This window comes from Mastigoproctus giganteus, chromosome 2, assembly GCF_048544385.1.
Source record: "Mastigoproctus giganteus isolate SK-2022 chromosome 2, ASM4854438v1, whole genome shotgun sequence".
Taxonomy (NCBI): Eukaryota; Metazoa; Arthropoda; class Arachnida; order Uropygi; family Thelyphonidae; genus Mastigoproctus; species Mastigoproctus giganteus.
In genome coordinates, this window is record NC_143576.1 from 258,268,232 (window position 1) to 258,285,258 (window position 17,027).

Genomic DNA, 17,027 nt, shown 5'->3' on the forward strand with positions numbered 1-17,027 from the left:
CATTTATCACAACTGTGTGCCTCCTGCCCTGAAGCCATCCAGCTATCCATCTAAGGATTTTCCCTGTGATTCCAACTTGTTCCAGCTTATAAAATATATATAAAGTATATATAATATAACCGCTCCTATGGGACCGAGTCAAATGCTTTTCTGAAATAAACTATGTCAAAATTATTCCCCAAGTCCAGCTATCGAGTGATCTGGTCAAAACAGCTAACCAGATTAGTTAAACACGATTTTCCCTTTACAAAACCATGCTGAGTATCCTTTAAAATTCCATTTTCTATCTAAATGATCCTGAATTCCACCCGTGGTCACTGTCTCCATGATTTCCCCTACTACTGAAGTTAGACTGACCGGTCAGTAATTTTCCTATGCTGTTAGAACCGCCTTTATGTTTTGGAGATATGTTGGCACTTTTCCAATCCAACGGAATTACTCCCGAGTCCAGTGATGCTCTCATAATTAGCCTCAATGGTTCAATTTACTCACTTGCCGCCTTCCTTAAGATTATAGGGTATATGTCATCAACCCCGGAGACTTGCTCGTCTGTAGGCTCGAAAGTTTTTTTTTTTATTAAATAATCATCTGAAATTTCAATATCATTAATTATATATTTTTCAACTTCACTCCCATAATATCTCATTGACAAAAAGGGGTTTTCTTCTGTAAATATCGATGCAAAGTAACTGTTGAGTTCATCTGCAACTTCAGCTGGGGTATCTAATACTATCCCACATCTCGTGCATAAGGGTCCGATCTGGTTTGTCCTTCTCTTCTTTGCATTTATACAGGGTGTCTCAAAAATTCACTTCATTGTCTCCATGATTTTCCGTACTACTGAAGTTAGACAAACCGGTTGGTAATTTCCCACTTCACTCTTAGAACTGTCCTTATGTATTGGAGACACACTGGCACTTTTCCAATCCAATGGAATCACTCCTGAGTCCAGTGATGTTCTCATAATTATCCTCAATGGTTCAATTCACTCACTTGCTACCTTCCTTAAGATTATAGGGTATATGCCATCAACCCCAGGAGCCTGACTGGCCTGTAGGTACATTTATTTCAACTTCACTTCCATAATTTCTCATTGACCTAAAGTGTTTTTTCCTCCTGTAAATAGCAATGCAAAATAACTGCTGAGTTCATTTGCAACTTCAGCTGGAGGCATCTAATATTATCCGACGTCCATTACATAGGGGTCCGATCTGGTTTGTATTTATCTTCTTTGCTTTTATATATGTCAAGAATTCCTTATCCCTCCCCTTTCGCTAACAATTTCTCATAATCACCATATTAGCAGAATGCTGAAAAGCAGGCCCTACTGTATTACTAATTCCAAAAGACTGTGAATGAACTGTACAGCAGGAAGTCACATTCACCATTTTGTGCTGGTAAGTGCAAAATATCAAAAACACCCACAGCTTCAGATTTAACAAATCTAATAAGAAATTATAAGCATTCAATATAAAGTACTTTCCTTTCAATTTGCCATTTTTTTATTTTGTTTGAACAAACCCTTTCCCCTCCAAATGCTGTCTGTTTCTCACAATGCATCCAGTGCTATATTCCAATCATGATCCACTTAGCCATGCAGCCCTACTAATAGCAAAGCAGTCAAAATGCCAAGATTCTGTAGTGTAAGATGCCTCAACATATATATAGTATGCCCAATGAAATGATTTTTATTGTGAACAGTATGATACAAGATAATTAATAACAAATATTCAAACAGGAATATACAATATTGTATTAAGATTTACAAAGCAAATTGCAAAGAATAAATTTTTAATCTGATAAGTTTGACAGTCCTGTATGTTGTATCACTGGTGAAACTAATGCTGTAACTGTCCAAAGTTCGTTCACACTTTGTAATGCTTGTATAATATGTATAAGTTAAAAATGCATAGATTCTTAACACAGAAATAAAACTATTTATTATCATTAATGCACAATTTGGAATGGAACATTCTACAACTTCATTCAATTTCATCAACTTTTGGATCTGAATTCAGAATTTCAGATTTTATAAACTAGAATCAGATAACAATGGTTGATATTTGATCTCTGATTTTAAACACTATTTTCATGCTGCTGCCTATTATAAATTGTCTACAATTATTTAGAAATGTTAATAAGAAATGGAGCATGTACTGTACATAAATGGGTAATTATTTTAAATGTACTTGAAATGATCTTGATAAAGATAAGTACATATTGGTACAGGGCCCCATACATGAATTGTATATATACATATGTACTCTGGAAAAGGTTAACAAATCCAACCTCAATGTCACTTATAGAAAAGTGTGGCCAGAAATTGTCTCTGGTTTCCTGAGATTTGAAGACCACATGGGAGAAACTGCTGCTGATGTTCTGGAGAGTGATGATCAACTGCAGTTAGAAGTTCAAGCAGACATTCAGGAACTACTTTCCTCTCATTCCCAAGACCTGACCAATGAAAACCTTGTTTCCCCTAAAGAAGCAGAGGTGTCAGATGATCATACTGTTTGTGAGAGTGAATCACAACTGAGTAGTCAGGAGCAAGAGTGCAGTAGCACACGCTCTTTGAGTGAACTGGGGTTTAAGCCCATGACTGCTAAATACGATTAATGTTTACAATAAATTATCAATTTATTGTAAACTCCTCTAACCTGGTGGTCATGCTGGAGTATAAACAAGAACAAGGGCACCATGACAACAAAGCAGATGAGTGATGCCTTTAAATATTTAGAAGATGGCAAGGAAATTTGAAGAAATGGATCCTAACTTGAAACATGGCATCAAGATCAACAAATGATATTCGATGCTTATGCTACAGAGTAATTCACAGTGAAAAGAGGTTAGATAAACTTTTCTGGATACTTTCTTCAAAAAAGCAGCAAAGGACATTGTCTTTACAAATGATTTCTCAAAGAAGTCTAACAAAACCTTCCAGATATCATGATTGTGATAAAGGCATTTCTTTTTTTGTTTAGCTGCAAATTTGTGCACGGTGTTCATACCAAATCAAGTCAGAAATTTCTCACCATTGTGTTTTATATATGAAGAAAAGTTGACTAAATATGCTCTTTGTATTGACATGTATATTAGATCCTTGTTTGTCAGAAACCCCTTATTGCATTACTGTTCCTATGAGAAGATCGTTTCAACTTATAGCACTTTCCTAAGAACATAACCGGCCATAAACTGAGGACTGCCTGTATTTGACATGGTTGTGAATGTCATGATCCTTTGCTTAATATGAGTATAAGCCCAATCCGTGGCAGCTGAAAGTTGGCCTGTTGCTATAGGGACAAAAACACCCATCAACATAATGAATTTCAAATTAACCCTTAAAAGGCTGTTCAAAACAAAATGAACAACAATAATTCGATAGAGATTTCATTTGACATACTTCAAGCAGTCAATTACAAAAATACTTATATATTTTTATATTTAGTAACGTCCTTTTGCAGTTTAAAGTTCTTAGACATATGATGGAGCTGTAGATTGAGATCCCTACATGATTTAATCATGTCCCACATACTCACTATTTCTTTACTTTTGATCATTTATGTTTAATGGCCAGGTATGACTGCTGTGTGTAGTTCATGATCCAAGCATTCTCCCATGACTCACTAACTGTGCAACTCACAGTAAGTGAAACCTAATTCCATTTGCACTGAATTGCAAGCAACATAAACCTGACCTTCTTTACAACAAATCACCATATAAAAATAAGTTCTGGCATGTAAAATAATTCAAAAACAATAAAATTAAGCGAAATCAAGAAGCAACAAAAAACATTAGAAGTGATATAAAGAACAATTCTTTTTAAACTTTTAACCCAAGGACTTCCTTTTTCATTAAAAAACTTTATGCAGACCATAAGCTTAACACTATTATATTTGAAAAGAAAACAGAAAACTATATTTTATTAAAAGTATAGTTTCCTGTTTTCTTTGATAAAACTTTGTTACTCCTGGATAATGCTAATAGGCATCTTTCACACCTTGCTGATGCAAAGATACTGCATAAACAATTTGAAATAAATTTAACTCATAATTTCTCTAATGAGAATGTGCAAATTAAATATGCTAACTTACCATTCAGTTCAGCTTCTTCATCTTGCAGAAGAGTTTCAATATCAAATGGCTTTCCCATTTGTGCAACATATTCAGCTTCTATGTGGGTAGGAAGTGTGTGACTTTCAGGTGGATGGGTATAATACTTAATTTTTCCACTAAAAAATATACAAGAACAGTATATAGAATATATATATATATTATAATTTTATATGCTGTGCGTGTGTGAGAGAGAGAGAGAATATACCCTCCCAATTCTGTGCCTACCTTATTACAGACCACACAACTGAAAAAACATACTATCACATACTGAAAGTTTCAACGAGTCCAGAAGCAAGTGCTGAAGTAAACAGACTAAATAGTGATGTGATTTCTAGCTCATTTTTACCAGTAAGTCAAAGCAAGCGGCATCTGAATGCACACTAAATTGAATACAGAGACCAATATGGCTGCTACTTGTGACACATAAGGAAATTTACTTAATTTTATATAATTGTTAGATAAAACAATTATTTTTTATGTATCCATGGATCCTGGGGATCCATGAACTCCCAGTTGAGAAAAGCTGCCTTAGGGTGTTCATTCAAGGACACCTCTTGAAAGTTGATGCATTACTTCTTTCTATGTTTGTTAACACAAACTCTATATAGAAAGAAAGTAATGCATCAACTTTCAAGAGGTGTCCTTGAATGCATACTTTCTAATAGGGCACCCCATTATATCACATACCTACTGCAGGAGTTTATGATTTAGTATGCTAACCACATATAATATTATAGGACTATGTGCATAAGCAAGAGAAATTTTCTTGGAAATACATGAAACAACTACTTTTTCTGGTGTAAATGTTACCCAGAAAAGTTCGGTTCTGCTTGATCAAGAGGTCAATGTAGACTTGTTCTCACTACATGTCATGAATCAATTTTTTTTGGCAACTATCTTTGCACTTGCATTCTTCATTTCAAGACTGATGATTAAAATTTAACAAACATTCTCTTATCATCCATCCTCAATTGCTCTACTATTGTTCTGATAACCCTTAATTTTTTGCTATCAGACCACACAAAATACTCTTTCTTTAGTATTTTTTTTTTTCTCTCTATATATATGTCTCTATTCACAAGTGACATCACATTCACGAGTTTTACATTAACAAAACACAAAGGCATGCATGGACCGTCTAAAGCTAAAAATACTGCATTAAAACTACATTTAATCTATGAATTTATTTTTTTTCCCCATACAGTTTTATGAAAAAATGAAATAATTGCTAGATTTCTATTTGGTTTTAATTAAATATGGAATGGCTCATTGGATATTTTTAAAAAGTCTAAATATAAAATTTCACGAAAATCCGTTCACTGGGAGTTGAGTTGTTCATGCAAGGGAGCAGATAGACAGGGTGAAGACAGCAGGCACTTATGCACATACAGTCAATTCCAGTTAATTGGGACACATCGGGACTGGTGCACTTTGGCCCGATTAAGCAGCTGCCCCAATTATCCGAAGTTTCACGTAAAAAAAAGTTAAAAGTACAATGGACCCCAGCTTTACAATTGGTTCACTATACAATCAAATCACGTTACGATGGAGTCACCTAAGTAAAGCCGTTCACTATACAATGTATAGTAAGCGCTGTTCATTGTGATCACGTTTGTGAATTGAATTTTAGTTCTATTAAACAGCGATTCTAATTAGCGAAAATAGGAGGAATATTATCCACAGGCTATAAAAGTAAAGATATATTAAGCACAAATTTATCCTTTATTACCTTACCAATTAAAAAATTAAATGATACATAAAAATCGGAATAATTAATAAGTATTGTAATATGTACATACTAACTAGTTGACATTTCCATTCACTGACATTTGTGGGTGGGGGTTAAAATTCAAAACAGTAAAAAGATGAAGCAATCAATAACAAAGAACCCGGCACACACAAATTGCAAGTAACACGATACGTGCAAGTGAGAACGGAATAACAAGTTACGAATCTTTAAAAATAGGAATGAAGAGAAGATTATGAAAATTAATTTTTTTATATGATTTAAGATTTCATGGAAGTGTAAACACATTTTACCATAATAACCCACAGAATTCGCTGTCGGTATTATCGCAAATTCAATAAGATCGAGTTTACTATCCGTTTATGATAGATTGCGCTAACAGAAAGCCCAATAAACAGGTGACTGCTAATTGTTTTTATTGTTTTATGGTTGTGACCTCCAGAAATCAGACCAAATCACGTGGTACGGTCAGAGACAATCGTAGGGTGATCTCCAGTGCTGCGGTCTCCTGCCCCAGCATGTTGTCCCAATTAAGTGAAATAAACCCTGACTATTTTCTCGATTGGGTTCTGTTTTTTAAGATTTGCCCCAGATCTCCAGTGCTGTGGTCTCCTGCCCTGATTAAACGGCATGTTGTCCCAATTAAGTGAAGTAAACCCTGACTATTTTCTTGATTGGGTTCTGTTTTTTAAGATTTTCCCCAATTAAACGGCTGCCCCGATTAACCGGTGGCCCAAATAACTGGAATCCACTGTATATGCAAAAAGTGTATAAAAACAATAAACTATTTGGTACAAATGATTTCATGCTGTACTGAACACTGCCTGTCAAGTGGCAAGGAGCAGTGTCATGCTGGAAAATGCAGTTCTCTTTTCCTAAAGAAGTCTCTAGTAATAGGCAGAAGAATCCTCTTAAAAAAAAATTTAATTATTTTTTTTTTGTAGTAGTCACCATTTGCAGTATCATTTAAAAAGTGTATGCTGCCCTCTCCTTTGCTTGTTATGCATCCCCAAATCATTTAGCTAAATTGAAACTTTACTGTTCAGTTAATGCAGTCAGGGTGATAAGCTTTGCTGGGTCTATGCTGAATGAAGTAGTTCCCATCCAATCCACTACGAATATATTTAGACTCAGAGAGGATTACTGATTCCCACTGCCCAGCTGTCCAACTAACACGTTCATTAGCCCATATTAGGCATATTTTATCTAATGTATTTAGTCAAAGAAGTTCTAATGAGATTGATATGCTTTTAGGCCATTCATGACAGTCTTAGAGACAATTCTTTCACTTGCTATTATACCAGTATTTTCTCCATGTGACATTTTTTAAAATGCCTGGCTTGTGCTGGGGCACAATCTACTTTAGTCCTCTCCCAAGTTTTTATTTTGACATTTCCACTCTCATATTTCTTGTCAAGAATTCTTGATACAAAAGACATTACAGCGAATCTCTTTTGAGATATACTAATTAGAAAACCATCCCTTTCAAGAGAAATCATAATTTGAATAAAAAACTGATGGCACATGCCAACAGGCAGATGCCTTAATATATAGGATGGTCACAAAACATGCATCTATTAAACAGTCAACAAATGCAAAGCATTCAATTCCATATATACAGGAGAAGATACTAATATTAGAATACAGCATGTGTGTGCGTGTGCGCATGTGTGTTTATTATTATTATTATTTATTTATTTTTTTTAAACACACACCAGTTAGTTTTTCTGCATGCTAACTAATTAATGATTCCTTACATACAGACTTACTTCACTCTTTATCTTGCAAACATTCAGTTTGTAAGACATCTGTATTGTTATTGTTATTTGGTTTTTAGGAGCATTAGCAACTAAGGCCATATTGCTCCGGATATGCGGTGGTCATTCCCTGACCTTTCTGCATCCTCCGTATTTGGTGGTGATGGGCTCGAACTCCGGTCTAATCAAGAAGCGTGTGCTACGCACTGCTGCTCCTTCCCACCTGGCTACAGAGGCACCCTTAGCATCTGTAATTCTGTTGCTTTCTCTCAAACAGTGCAACTAGTCAATATCCATTCACTTTCACAATAGCCCTAACCTATAAAAAAATTAACTTTATATAATTTTAAAAAATTACACACTTTAATATCTGTTACATACAAACTTTACTCTACCTATTCCAGTCATTAAGAACTTTTTTGGCTGCTGCTTCTAAATCAGGTATTCCTCCTTTTTTAAGCCTACCAATTCTTCGTGCCAAAATACTGAGAAATTCATGAGGAGATGAAAAATCTTGAACACGATAGTGCAGCATCAGCTAAAAAGAAAACTGTGTTCAGTTTAAAAAGTAAATGCACTATTAAAAAAAATTAAAAATTTCATAATTTTATAGTAATAAAACAACTCCACGCAATAAACTGACAAAATTATAGTTTATTGTTTATGAGCATCATGTAGATGTTTAGACATCTACATGATGAGAACTATCTACAGGATCCTCCAATTACATCTTGCTGGACACAAAGAAACTAAAGAGAATGAGAAGGCAAGGAAGAAACAGTCCCAAGACAGAGAGGATAGATGAGAGGCCATGTTCTTCAGTGGGTGGAGAGAAGTCACACAGGAAGGAGTTAATTGGTTCTTCTTTGTTGCAAACCATGCCAAGCATCGAAGCGGGTGGGGAAGTGGATCATGGAACTCATTCATCTTCCTGGCTATCTATGATGTCAAGATTGTGGGTTGTTGTTCTGTTCCAGCCATCACGTGAAATTATAATGGTAATCTTATGGTTTTCTTGAATAATGTGACTGCAACTTGTGAAGTTGACTTCTGGTTCTTGATAGGTGGCTTGGTGTCTATTGCTAGTTCCATCATGGTCACATGGTCAAAAGAGTTATTCAGGAAGTGGGGGAGAGGGAAGAATGTTGATTCTGTCAATGTTTCTGTAAACTGTTTTCTCATAATTCTTTTGTAAAAAAATACTCAAAGGAAAACTCTCCTCTTTTACTGGTGAGCAACATTCAGCTCTTTGGGATTCAAGATGAAGAAAACATGGTCCTCAAGAGTTGCTCCATATTCAGATTGATGATGTGCAACATCACACGTGATGTTGTATGTCACTTTGGGCATCAATTTGAACGTGTTTATCAATCTAAATTTGGGGCATCCAGAGCATTGTCCTGCATAATAGGTTACATCTCTCGTCTGTTGGAGGGGAGGGCTAAGTGTTGTTTTAGGTTTCTATTTCCTCTACCCAAAATGTTAATATTGTTTCGGTACCAATCTATTGATGGTTTCTCCCATCCCCACCTCAAGAATGAAATGAGAATGTGAATTGGGTCAGTTTGAAGGGTCTGTATACTGGAAGGGGACTGCAAAAATTGTTCAGTGTTTTTAATGATTTTGGTAATCATATTTATAAGGTATTGGTTATGGTCCAGTATGTATGTGATGTTATTCAATTTTTGATCCAAAATTGCAAGGTGTGCAAACTCTTAGTTAATGGAATCTGGTATTTTAATGACCTCAGTTACTATCCTCAACTTGACAAAGGGTAATTGGAGTTAAAATTTAAAACAGACAGTGTGTTCATTGATTTTTTTAACATGGGGATACTGAGTTTGTTGTTAATGCAAACGTCTAGGAATGGAAGGTGCTTGTTTATACCTCTTTCTGTGGTAAATTTAATATTTCTATCAAGGCTATTGATACAGTTTTGGAAGAGGTTATGTTCTTTGCTGTGGCTTCAAATTAAGAAAATATTGTCCACAAATTTTAAACATATTTGAGCGGGGGGGGGGGAGAATTATCAATCTCTAAACATTCTAAATCTGCCCTATATATTTTAGCCAAAAGGGAATGGGGTCCCCCATATACTCAGGCATCTTTTTTGAGTGGAGAATTCTTCAAAGGAAAAATAGGCTTGCTCTGCTGTTAGACCCAAAATTTGTAGGAAGTGGAAGGGGGGATTAGTTGCAATAGGTGGTGCAATTTTACTGATGAAGGAAATGACTTCTAGGAGAGAAACATTAGTAAATATTAACTCAATATCAAAGCTTACCAGCATATCTCCATCTTGAAACTGCAGTTGTCAGATTTTGTCAATAAATTAGAGGGTGTTTTTAATACATGTGGTGCTCAGGAAGATTGTGGAAAAAAGTACCTCCCAGCCATCTGGATAAGTTGTATTCTGAGTGCTGCCTTCTGCTCATGACTGGCCTGATTGGGAAGGTTTTGTTTGTGAGCACCGACATGTTCCAGTCATTAGTCAAATGACAGCTTGAGCAGAAAAAGCTTTCAGTGTCCCAACCTATCTTACCTTCCAACAATAGACTCTTCTCCACTGACATATCAAGGATTAGTCTATTTTACCCCATAACTGTGGAATGGTATACACAATCAGACTAAGACTGTCCCATATGCTAAAATAGGAGCAGCCAACCCAAAGGTCTACATGCCACTTGTGGCTACCTCCTGATGTGTAAAAAAAATGAAAAAAAATCAAATTTTAAGCCAGACAAATTTCACTTTTACTGCCAGGTTTAAAAATGTGAATGCAAAATCATTGGTTATTACAAGTGCTGAGCATAAAATTCCTTCATGTATTTAGCAAAAAACATTTGGTGGTGCCAGGTATGCCAGTTATTGATTCTGGCACTTTATGTATCTGCCCCTAGGTGTCAACACAATGCTTTTCCAATATAATGTGGCATGCTGCAAGAAAATTCTGCCACCCTCAGGCTAAGGCTAAAAGAACATTAATGTTGTATAAACATAATATGAAGGGCTTGACAAGTCTAACCTACCATATCATTAAGAGCATGCACAAAAAAAAAAAAAATCCTTTTCCAAACTCTATTCATACCTGTTTTCAACTGCAGCATAAGCAACAAAACAAATGAACCTAGTAAACTTATTCAAACTAAAACATTTATTGTATTGATCATTTATTATTGTTCAGTCATTGATTAATATATTCATTAATGTTTGCTTAAAATTAATTGCAAAAATTTCAAGGAATCATAAAATGTATATAGGGAATATAATGTTGAGACATATCCTAAGTGATCACTGAATTATGACCACCTACCTAATACTTCATAGGTCCTCCTTTTGCCCTCAGTACAGCAGCTATCCGACATGGCATTGATTCAACAAGATGTTGGAAGCATTCGGGAGGTATGGCTAACCAAGCTGTGTGTAATGCGGTCAGCAATGCAGGTATGGAGGTGATTGGTGTATTCAGATGTCTGATATGCCTTTCTATAGTATACCACAAGTGCTCTATGGGATTGATATCGGGGGAAGTTTGGAGGCCAATTGATATGCTGGAAGTCAGAACTGTGTTCCTCAAACCATTCCTGCACAATAAGTGCTGATGGCTTGGCGCATTGTCATCTTGAAAGACACCATCGCCATTTGGGAAAAAGTGTAACATAGCGGGGTAAACAATCAGCAAGTAGTTGACGACAGAGGAGACCACTGATACGTTGTTCCACATATACCAGGGGTCCGAGTTCCTGCCAGTAAAACATTCCCCACACCTTACAACTGCCTCCACCGGCCTGCACTTTTCATACCATGCATGATGGATCAAGACCCTCATATTGTTCACGCCAAATCCATACACGACCATCCACAGTGTGGAGTAAATAACATGACTCATCCGACCAGCACACCTTCCAGTCTTCTAACGTCTAACTTGCATGCTCTTTGCACCAGGCGAGTTTTTTACACCGATGAACCTTGGTTAGGAGAAGATGCTGTAGGGATTGTCTGCTGGTATAGCTCATATGTGCAAGTGTGCGATGCTAGATATTGTTTTGGGTTGGTCCATGTTGTATTGAGAACAACTTATATATGTCACATATATAAATGGCCTATATATCCTGCTCAAATCTGCCAGCAACACTGATGTCAGAAACTGTAAATTTACACATGGAATGTATGCTGCAGTATAACATGCTCATTTAACATTGTGTGCATATTTATGGATAGAGAAGGGTTTCAAAGACATTTATGCCTCTGAAACCCTTCTTTGCTTTGCTTGAAAAGAGAAGATTTAATTCTGCTGTATGTAAACAGTAAAACTAAGCAACTATAAACTTATTTTATTATTTTTAATATTGTAGGCAAGAAATTCAAGCACTCTTCAACAGGAAATGAAAAATTATTGCCTTATGTAATGTACAATTTGGAAATTATAGAGAGCACATATACATAACATTTTATTGTGCTCAAATTACTGTAATGTTTTATGCTATGCAAATTACCTGTTTTTAATCTTATCTTTGGAAGTATTATTAACAGATTATACAAGTGATCACAAAAGTAATAACTAATAGAAATGATTTAAAAAGTAGGCAAAACAAATTTAAGTTTATCAACCTGTAGTTAACATAAACTAGAAAGGCTGACAAAACATAACAGAAAACAGCATTTTAAATCAAATACAGTACCATCAGAATACAGTAACTGAAAACAACATTCTTCCTACATCTCATACTCAAACTTCAACTTTGTTTTCCTTCACGCCTCTGAAACATTTAACTGATCACAACGTTAAGGGTTGTACACAACATCAATGAAAAGTCAACCAGAACCTCCATCAAGATGGAGCATTTACAACAGAGCATTTACTACAGTCCTGCTCATTACTAGGCAACAATCATATTATGTACAGAAATGCATAGACAATGCTGCACTTGATGGGCCCATAAATACCAAAGGATTTGAAACATTTATATGGAGTATTTAATAATTATCCTGTTTGCATTATAGAGCTCAGTGCCTATTTTTTGTTCTGATAACAGCAAATTATTGGCAGCCATTTCACAATCATAAGATTTCTCTCTCTCCTGAGATGAGAATAACAATAAAAGAAAACAAGGATATCACGAATGACATGCTTGTTTTCTTGTATAAACTGCACTAACTATTATTAAAACTATCAGCTGTTCAGTTACCTACAAACAGAGAGTGAGGAAAAGAGGAGAATATATATTACAAAGATATTCTATAAAGACATGATGAATTCAATATGAATGAATATTTTAACTGTCTGAAAAAAAAAATAAGAGAAAATAAACTTCATATTAATTTCTACAGGTATGCAAAAGTAAATCTTGTCGATCAATAGAATAAATACAAATATCTATAAATATTGTAATTCTGCTTGCCAGCTAATTATTAATAAAAGTGAAAAATGCATATAAATAAAATGGTCATGACTGGTAAGATAAGGAAATTTTTCTTCTCAGAGAAGATCTGCAGTTTGCTATATTTACCTGTTCCTTATTGGCTCTTTGCACAACAATTTCAGCAGGTGCAATTGGATCAACTGTTTCTACTTTGACTGCATTTCTCAGAGCTAGAAGAGGGTCTGATTCTTCATTGGTCATCACAACTCCAGGAGCATCAAGGAGTTTAATGTGTTTGTCCAAATGAACTTCTTGCATTACTCTAGAATCACAAAAACAATGATTTTGATAAGTATTTATAAAATTCAAATTACAGTAAGTAATTCAAACACAAACAAGTTGTATATTTATATTTGCCTTTCCAGCACAACTTATTTGGCTAACCACATGACTTGAAGCATGCCAGTTTTAAATTCCAGATATTTTTTCAGGAAACAGCCATAAAGATTAACTATCCCTTGAAAATCATCAATAAAAGTACAGAAGGCAAGCACCAGAAAGCTCAACGCTAACTAAGAAAATTCAGGAAACCACATTTCCATCCCTTTCACACCAGATATTGGTGAGAAGATAGCTGAATAAGTCAGACAAACTAGGGGTTTTAACTATTTCTACAGAATCAAACCTATGAAAAATGTAATCCAACACCAAGGAGACTTCAATAAATCACTATCATATTGAATGCAGAGATATGGGAGTGTGTATGTGGGAGAGTCACATAGCAGACTCACAAAAAAGGATTCAGGAATATTCAAAGGATGTTCAGTTAGAGTGTGTGTGTGCATAGGTCAGATCCAGTCTTCCAAACTTTCTAATGTTGTCATGCTTGGATTTTTTTCTCTAATGTTGCTGTCCTTTCCAGACCATACCACAAATGTGGTTTTCAAGGGGCCCTCTTTATAAAATATTTCCAGGTCACAACTATTGGCAAGAAGCAAGATGCTCAGTTTCAACAAAGAATTTTACTGTTTAAAGCTAATATCTTCTTCACAATAAAATTTTGAAGTCCATCTATCCAACTAACTGGTATCAAAGAACATTCCTCAGCCCAAGCCATGCATCTTCAGAGACTATCACCTAGAGGAGGAAACAAACAAGAAAAAGAATTGAAACACCGTACAGAATTGAACTCAGCTACAACCTTAGAACCAGACAACCTCAACAACCAAGTGATATTCAGATCTCCACATAGTGGCTATGGATTCATAAAGATTTGTTTTGCCATTAAGTTTTGCAGATATTTATCTTAATCCTAGAACCACACTGGAGAAATTATGAGTTGCAGTTAGCCACTAAGCACAATAATATTTAACCAGATTAAGTACAATATTCAATATTACAGACAACCTCAACTCCCAAGCACAATTTTTTTTCATGCAAATATATCTGGTAAGGAGCAATAGCTAAGTAGTTTTGGGAGGGAGTGATCCCACTGAGCTAGGTGTATACACCTAGTCTCAAAATTATTGTACATATGTAGTTTCAGCATTAAAGCATTACTGATGATCAGGATAGGCAAAACATGTGGGACTGATGATGGAAAAAATTTCCTCATAATGGAGGAAATCTATCACATTAATGAGGCCTGGAATGAAGTCTGCCCGTAAGAGACTGTACCCAGAAGTCACAGAAAATTCTCCTATGAGTAGCCATTATGATATTATTTTTACCTTGGTTTTCAACATTTTAGATCCAATTTCATCTATACCTGATGCCTTTTTGTACTTGATAATTTTCACAGTCCTTTCTCCTTAAACAATGGAGAAAGTATTTCTCCCCTTTCAATCTTTTCCTCTTCTTCAGAGATGTCCTCAGCAAATCCAATCATTATTTACTTCATACTTCTAAAATATCTTTCTCTTTATTTTAACTTCACCATTATCACTTTATTACATTAGTTATAGTTTTTCCACTGTTCTGAGAATTTTAACTAAACACCAAAACATTTCTTTCCTTTCCTGATAACTGTATTCCATATCTTTCTAAGATTTTTCTTCAGTTTCTTTCACACACATCTTAGCAATCTTGCATCTTTCTTTATATTCCAATAAGGAAGGATTTCCTCGATTTATTGAATAAAAAATTTTTATAATTTTTTTAAAAATTTTTCTGTCTCTCTAATTTTCCATTTCTTGGGTCTACCACAGCATTCTAAATTTCCTGCCTTCCACATATTTTTTTTTTGTAGATTCTACAAAAGTGCCTTAAATTTTAGCCATTTTTCATTGAAAGTCATATCTGTTACAGGAATACCACTAAATAAAAGTTTCCTATATTTAATTGTCATCAGTAAATCTGAGATCTTTTTAATTTTTTCTCCATTTTAACATTTTTTATATCTTTAATTTTTGGAAAAAATCACTATTTTTAATTTGCTTAAAACTAGGTGATGATCATTTCCATTTGCAAATTCTCTTTATGCCCTTGTATCTTCAACTAGTTGTTTAAGATCTTTTCTATAACAATACAGTATAATATAATTATATTTTGTCTTGCTTGTCAAACTTTGGCCAGATATCCATGGAATATGATTTTGTGGAATCTGGTCAGTTGTTTTCTGGAAAATTCCAAAAAATACACTGCATTCTTCTTTATCTTCACTTAACAATTTTTCTATTTACCTGGAGTGTAAATTAAAAATTCCACTGTATGTAACAATTTCTATCTGGAGTTTTTCATTGCTATAAACTCCTGCCTGTCTTGGGGTGCAAATATTTTTTATGTAACTAATCAATATTTGCAAATAAAGGAATATTATTATATAATCAATAATTGTTTTCTTGTTTTTGCTATGCTCCCTCCACATAAACTTGTGACTATCTTTATACTGAAATACTGTGTTTTTTAATTAAGAACAATTAAGAGTGCGTGACTTGCATAAAATTCTAGTAACCTTTAACAGTTATTGTTAGGTTTCCCTTTTTCTTCAAATTTTCCCAACATATCCATGTAGATATAACTATCATTACCTTCACTATTATTAAAATCCAATCATTATTAATTTCTATTACTAATTCTAATACTATTACTATTTATATTTTTCTAAGATGTTAATGAACTCTTCTATTTCATCTGTTTTGGAGCTTTCAACTGATTCTTAAGCATAGACAAATTTCATCATCCAACTTTCTATCAAATTTTGCTCACATAACTCTACTGGAAATTCTTCTAGCCAATTAACCTTTCTTCCAATCTAGTTCTAAAGCTATTGCTACACCTTCCTTGCAATGTATCTCGCTTCCAGAATAAATTAATTTTAATTTTTCACTGCAGCTCACCTGTAATCTAGCCTTCTGTGATGTTTACTAGTCTGATATCATATCAATATAGTTTGTCTGCTAATGTGACTTCTTTGCCATTTATGTTTCTAATCTGATGGTACCTATCTTGATGGTTTGGATACTTGCAATGTTATTATTAGTTGGCACATTGTGAGATCTGTCACTTTTATAACTACCCTTTTTAACATTTTTCCTAAATATTACTTTTTTACAATGTGGATCTGTATTTATTACTTTATAGTATTGTTTTAAATTTTCATTTATTACTTGGCACATGCATCCAATTATTAGGAATTAACAACTTTCTGTAAGGTATATGCAGTAGTTTATAAATAAAATACTATGTATTGTAATGTAAAATAAAACAATATAATCTACCAAAAAAAAAAATTATTCATGAAATTAATGGCATATGTACGTATTTTTCAATGGTAATTTTCATGCAACTCCACTAGATTGAAGATTTGCCAATTGTAAGTTTTGCAGATTGGCTAGTAAATAGACATTTACTAGCAAATCTGCAAACAGAAAGGAAAATGGAAAAAAAGTTTTTGGTGTAGGTTCCATGAATAATCCAGAACTTAGCCTACAATGGGCAAGGTATATGGTTTCAAACTTTTTTTCCTATGGTGATCAAAACAAACAGCAAAGATGCAAGTGGCACACTTCAAGTGTATAATGAAAGGAAAGTTGCGTTATCTTTTTTTACC

General features: G+C 34.5%; 1 protein-coding gene across 2 annotated transcripts in view; it reads right to left on the reverse strand.

Annotated features, from left to right (window-relative positions):
- Ns1 (Nucleostemin 1) overlaps positions 1-17,027 on the reverse strand; it is an 80,345-nt gene that overhangs the window by 8,665 nt on the left and 54,653 nt on the right. For both annotated transcript variants that reach the window (XM_090369111.1, XM_090369110.1), the window contains exons 10-12: positions 13,124-13,298; positions 8,012-8,154; positions 4,092-4,228 (exon numbers count right to left, since the gene is read on the reverse strand). In XM_090369111.1, coding sequence (XP_090225237.1) covers positions 4,092-4,228; positions 8,012-8,154; positions 13,124-13,298 — 455 coding nt within the window. The remainder of the gene's footprint in view (positions 1-4,091; positions 4,229-8,011; positions 8,155-13,123; positions 13,299-17,027) is intronic.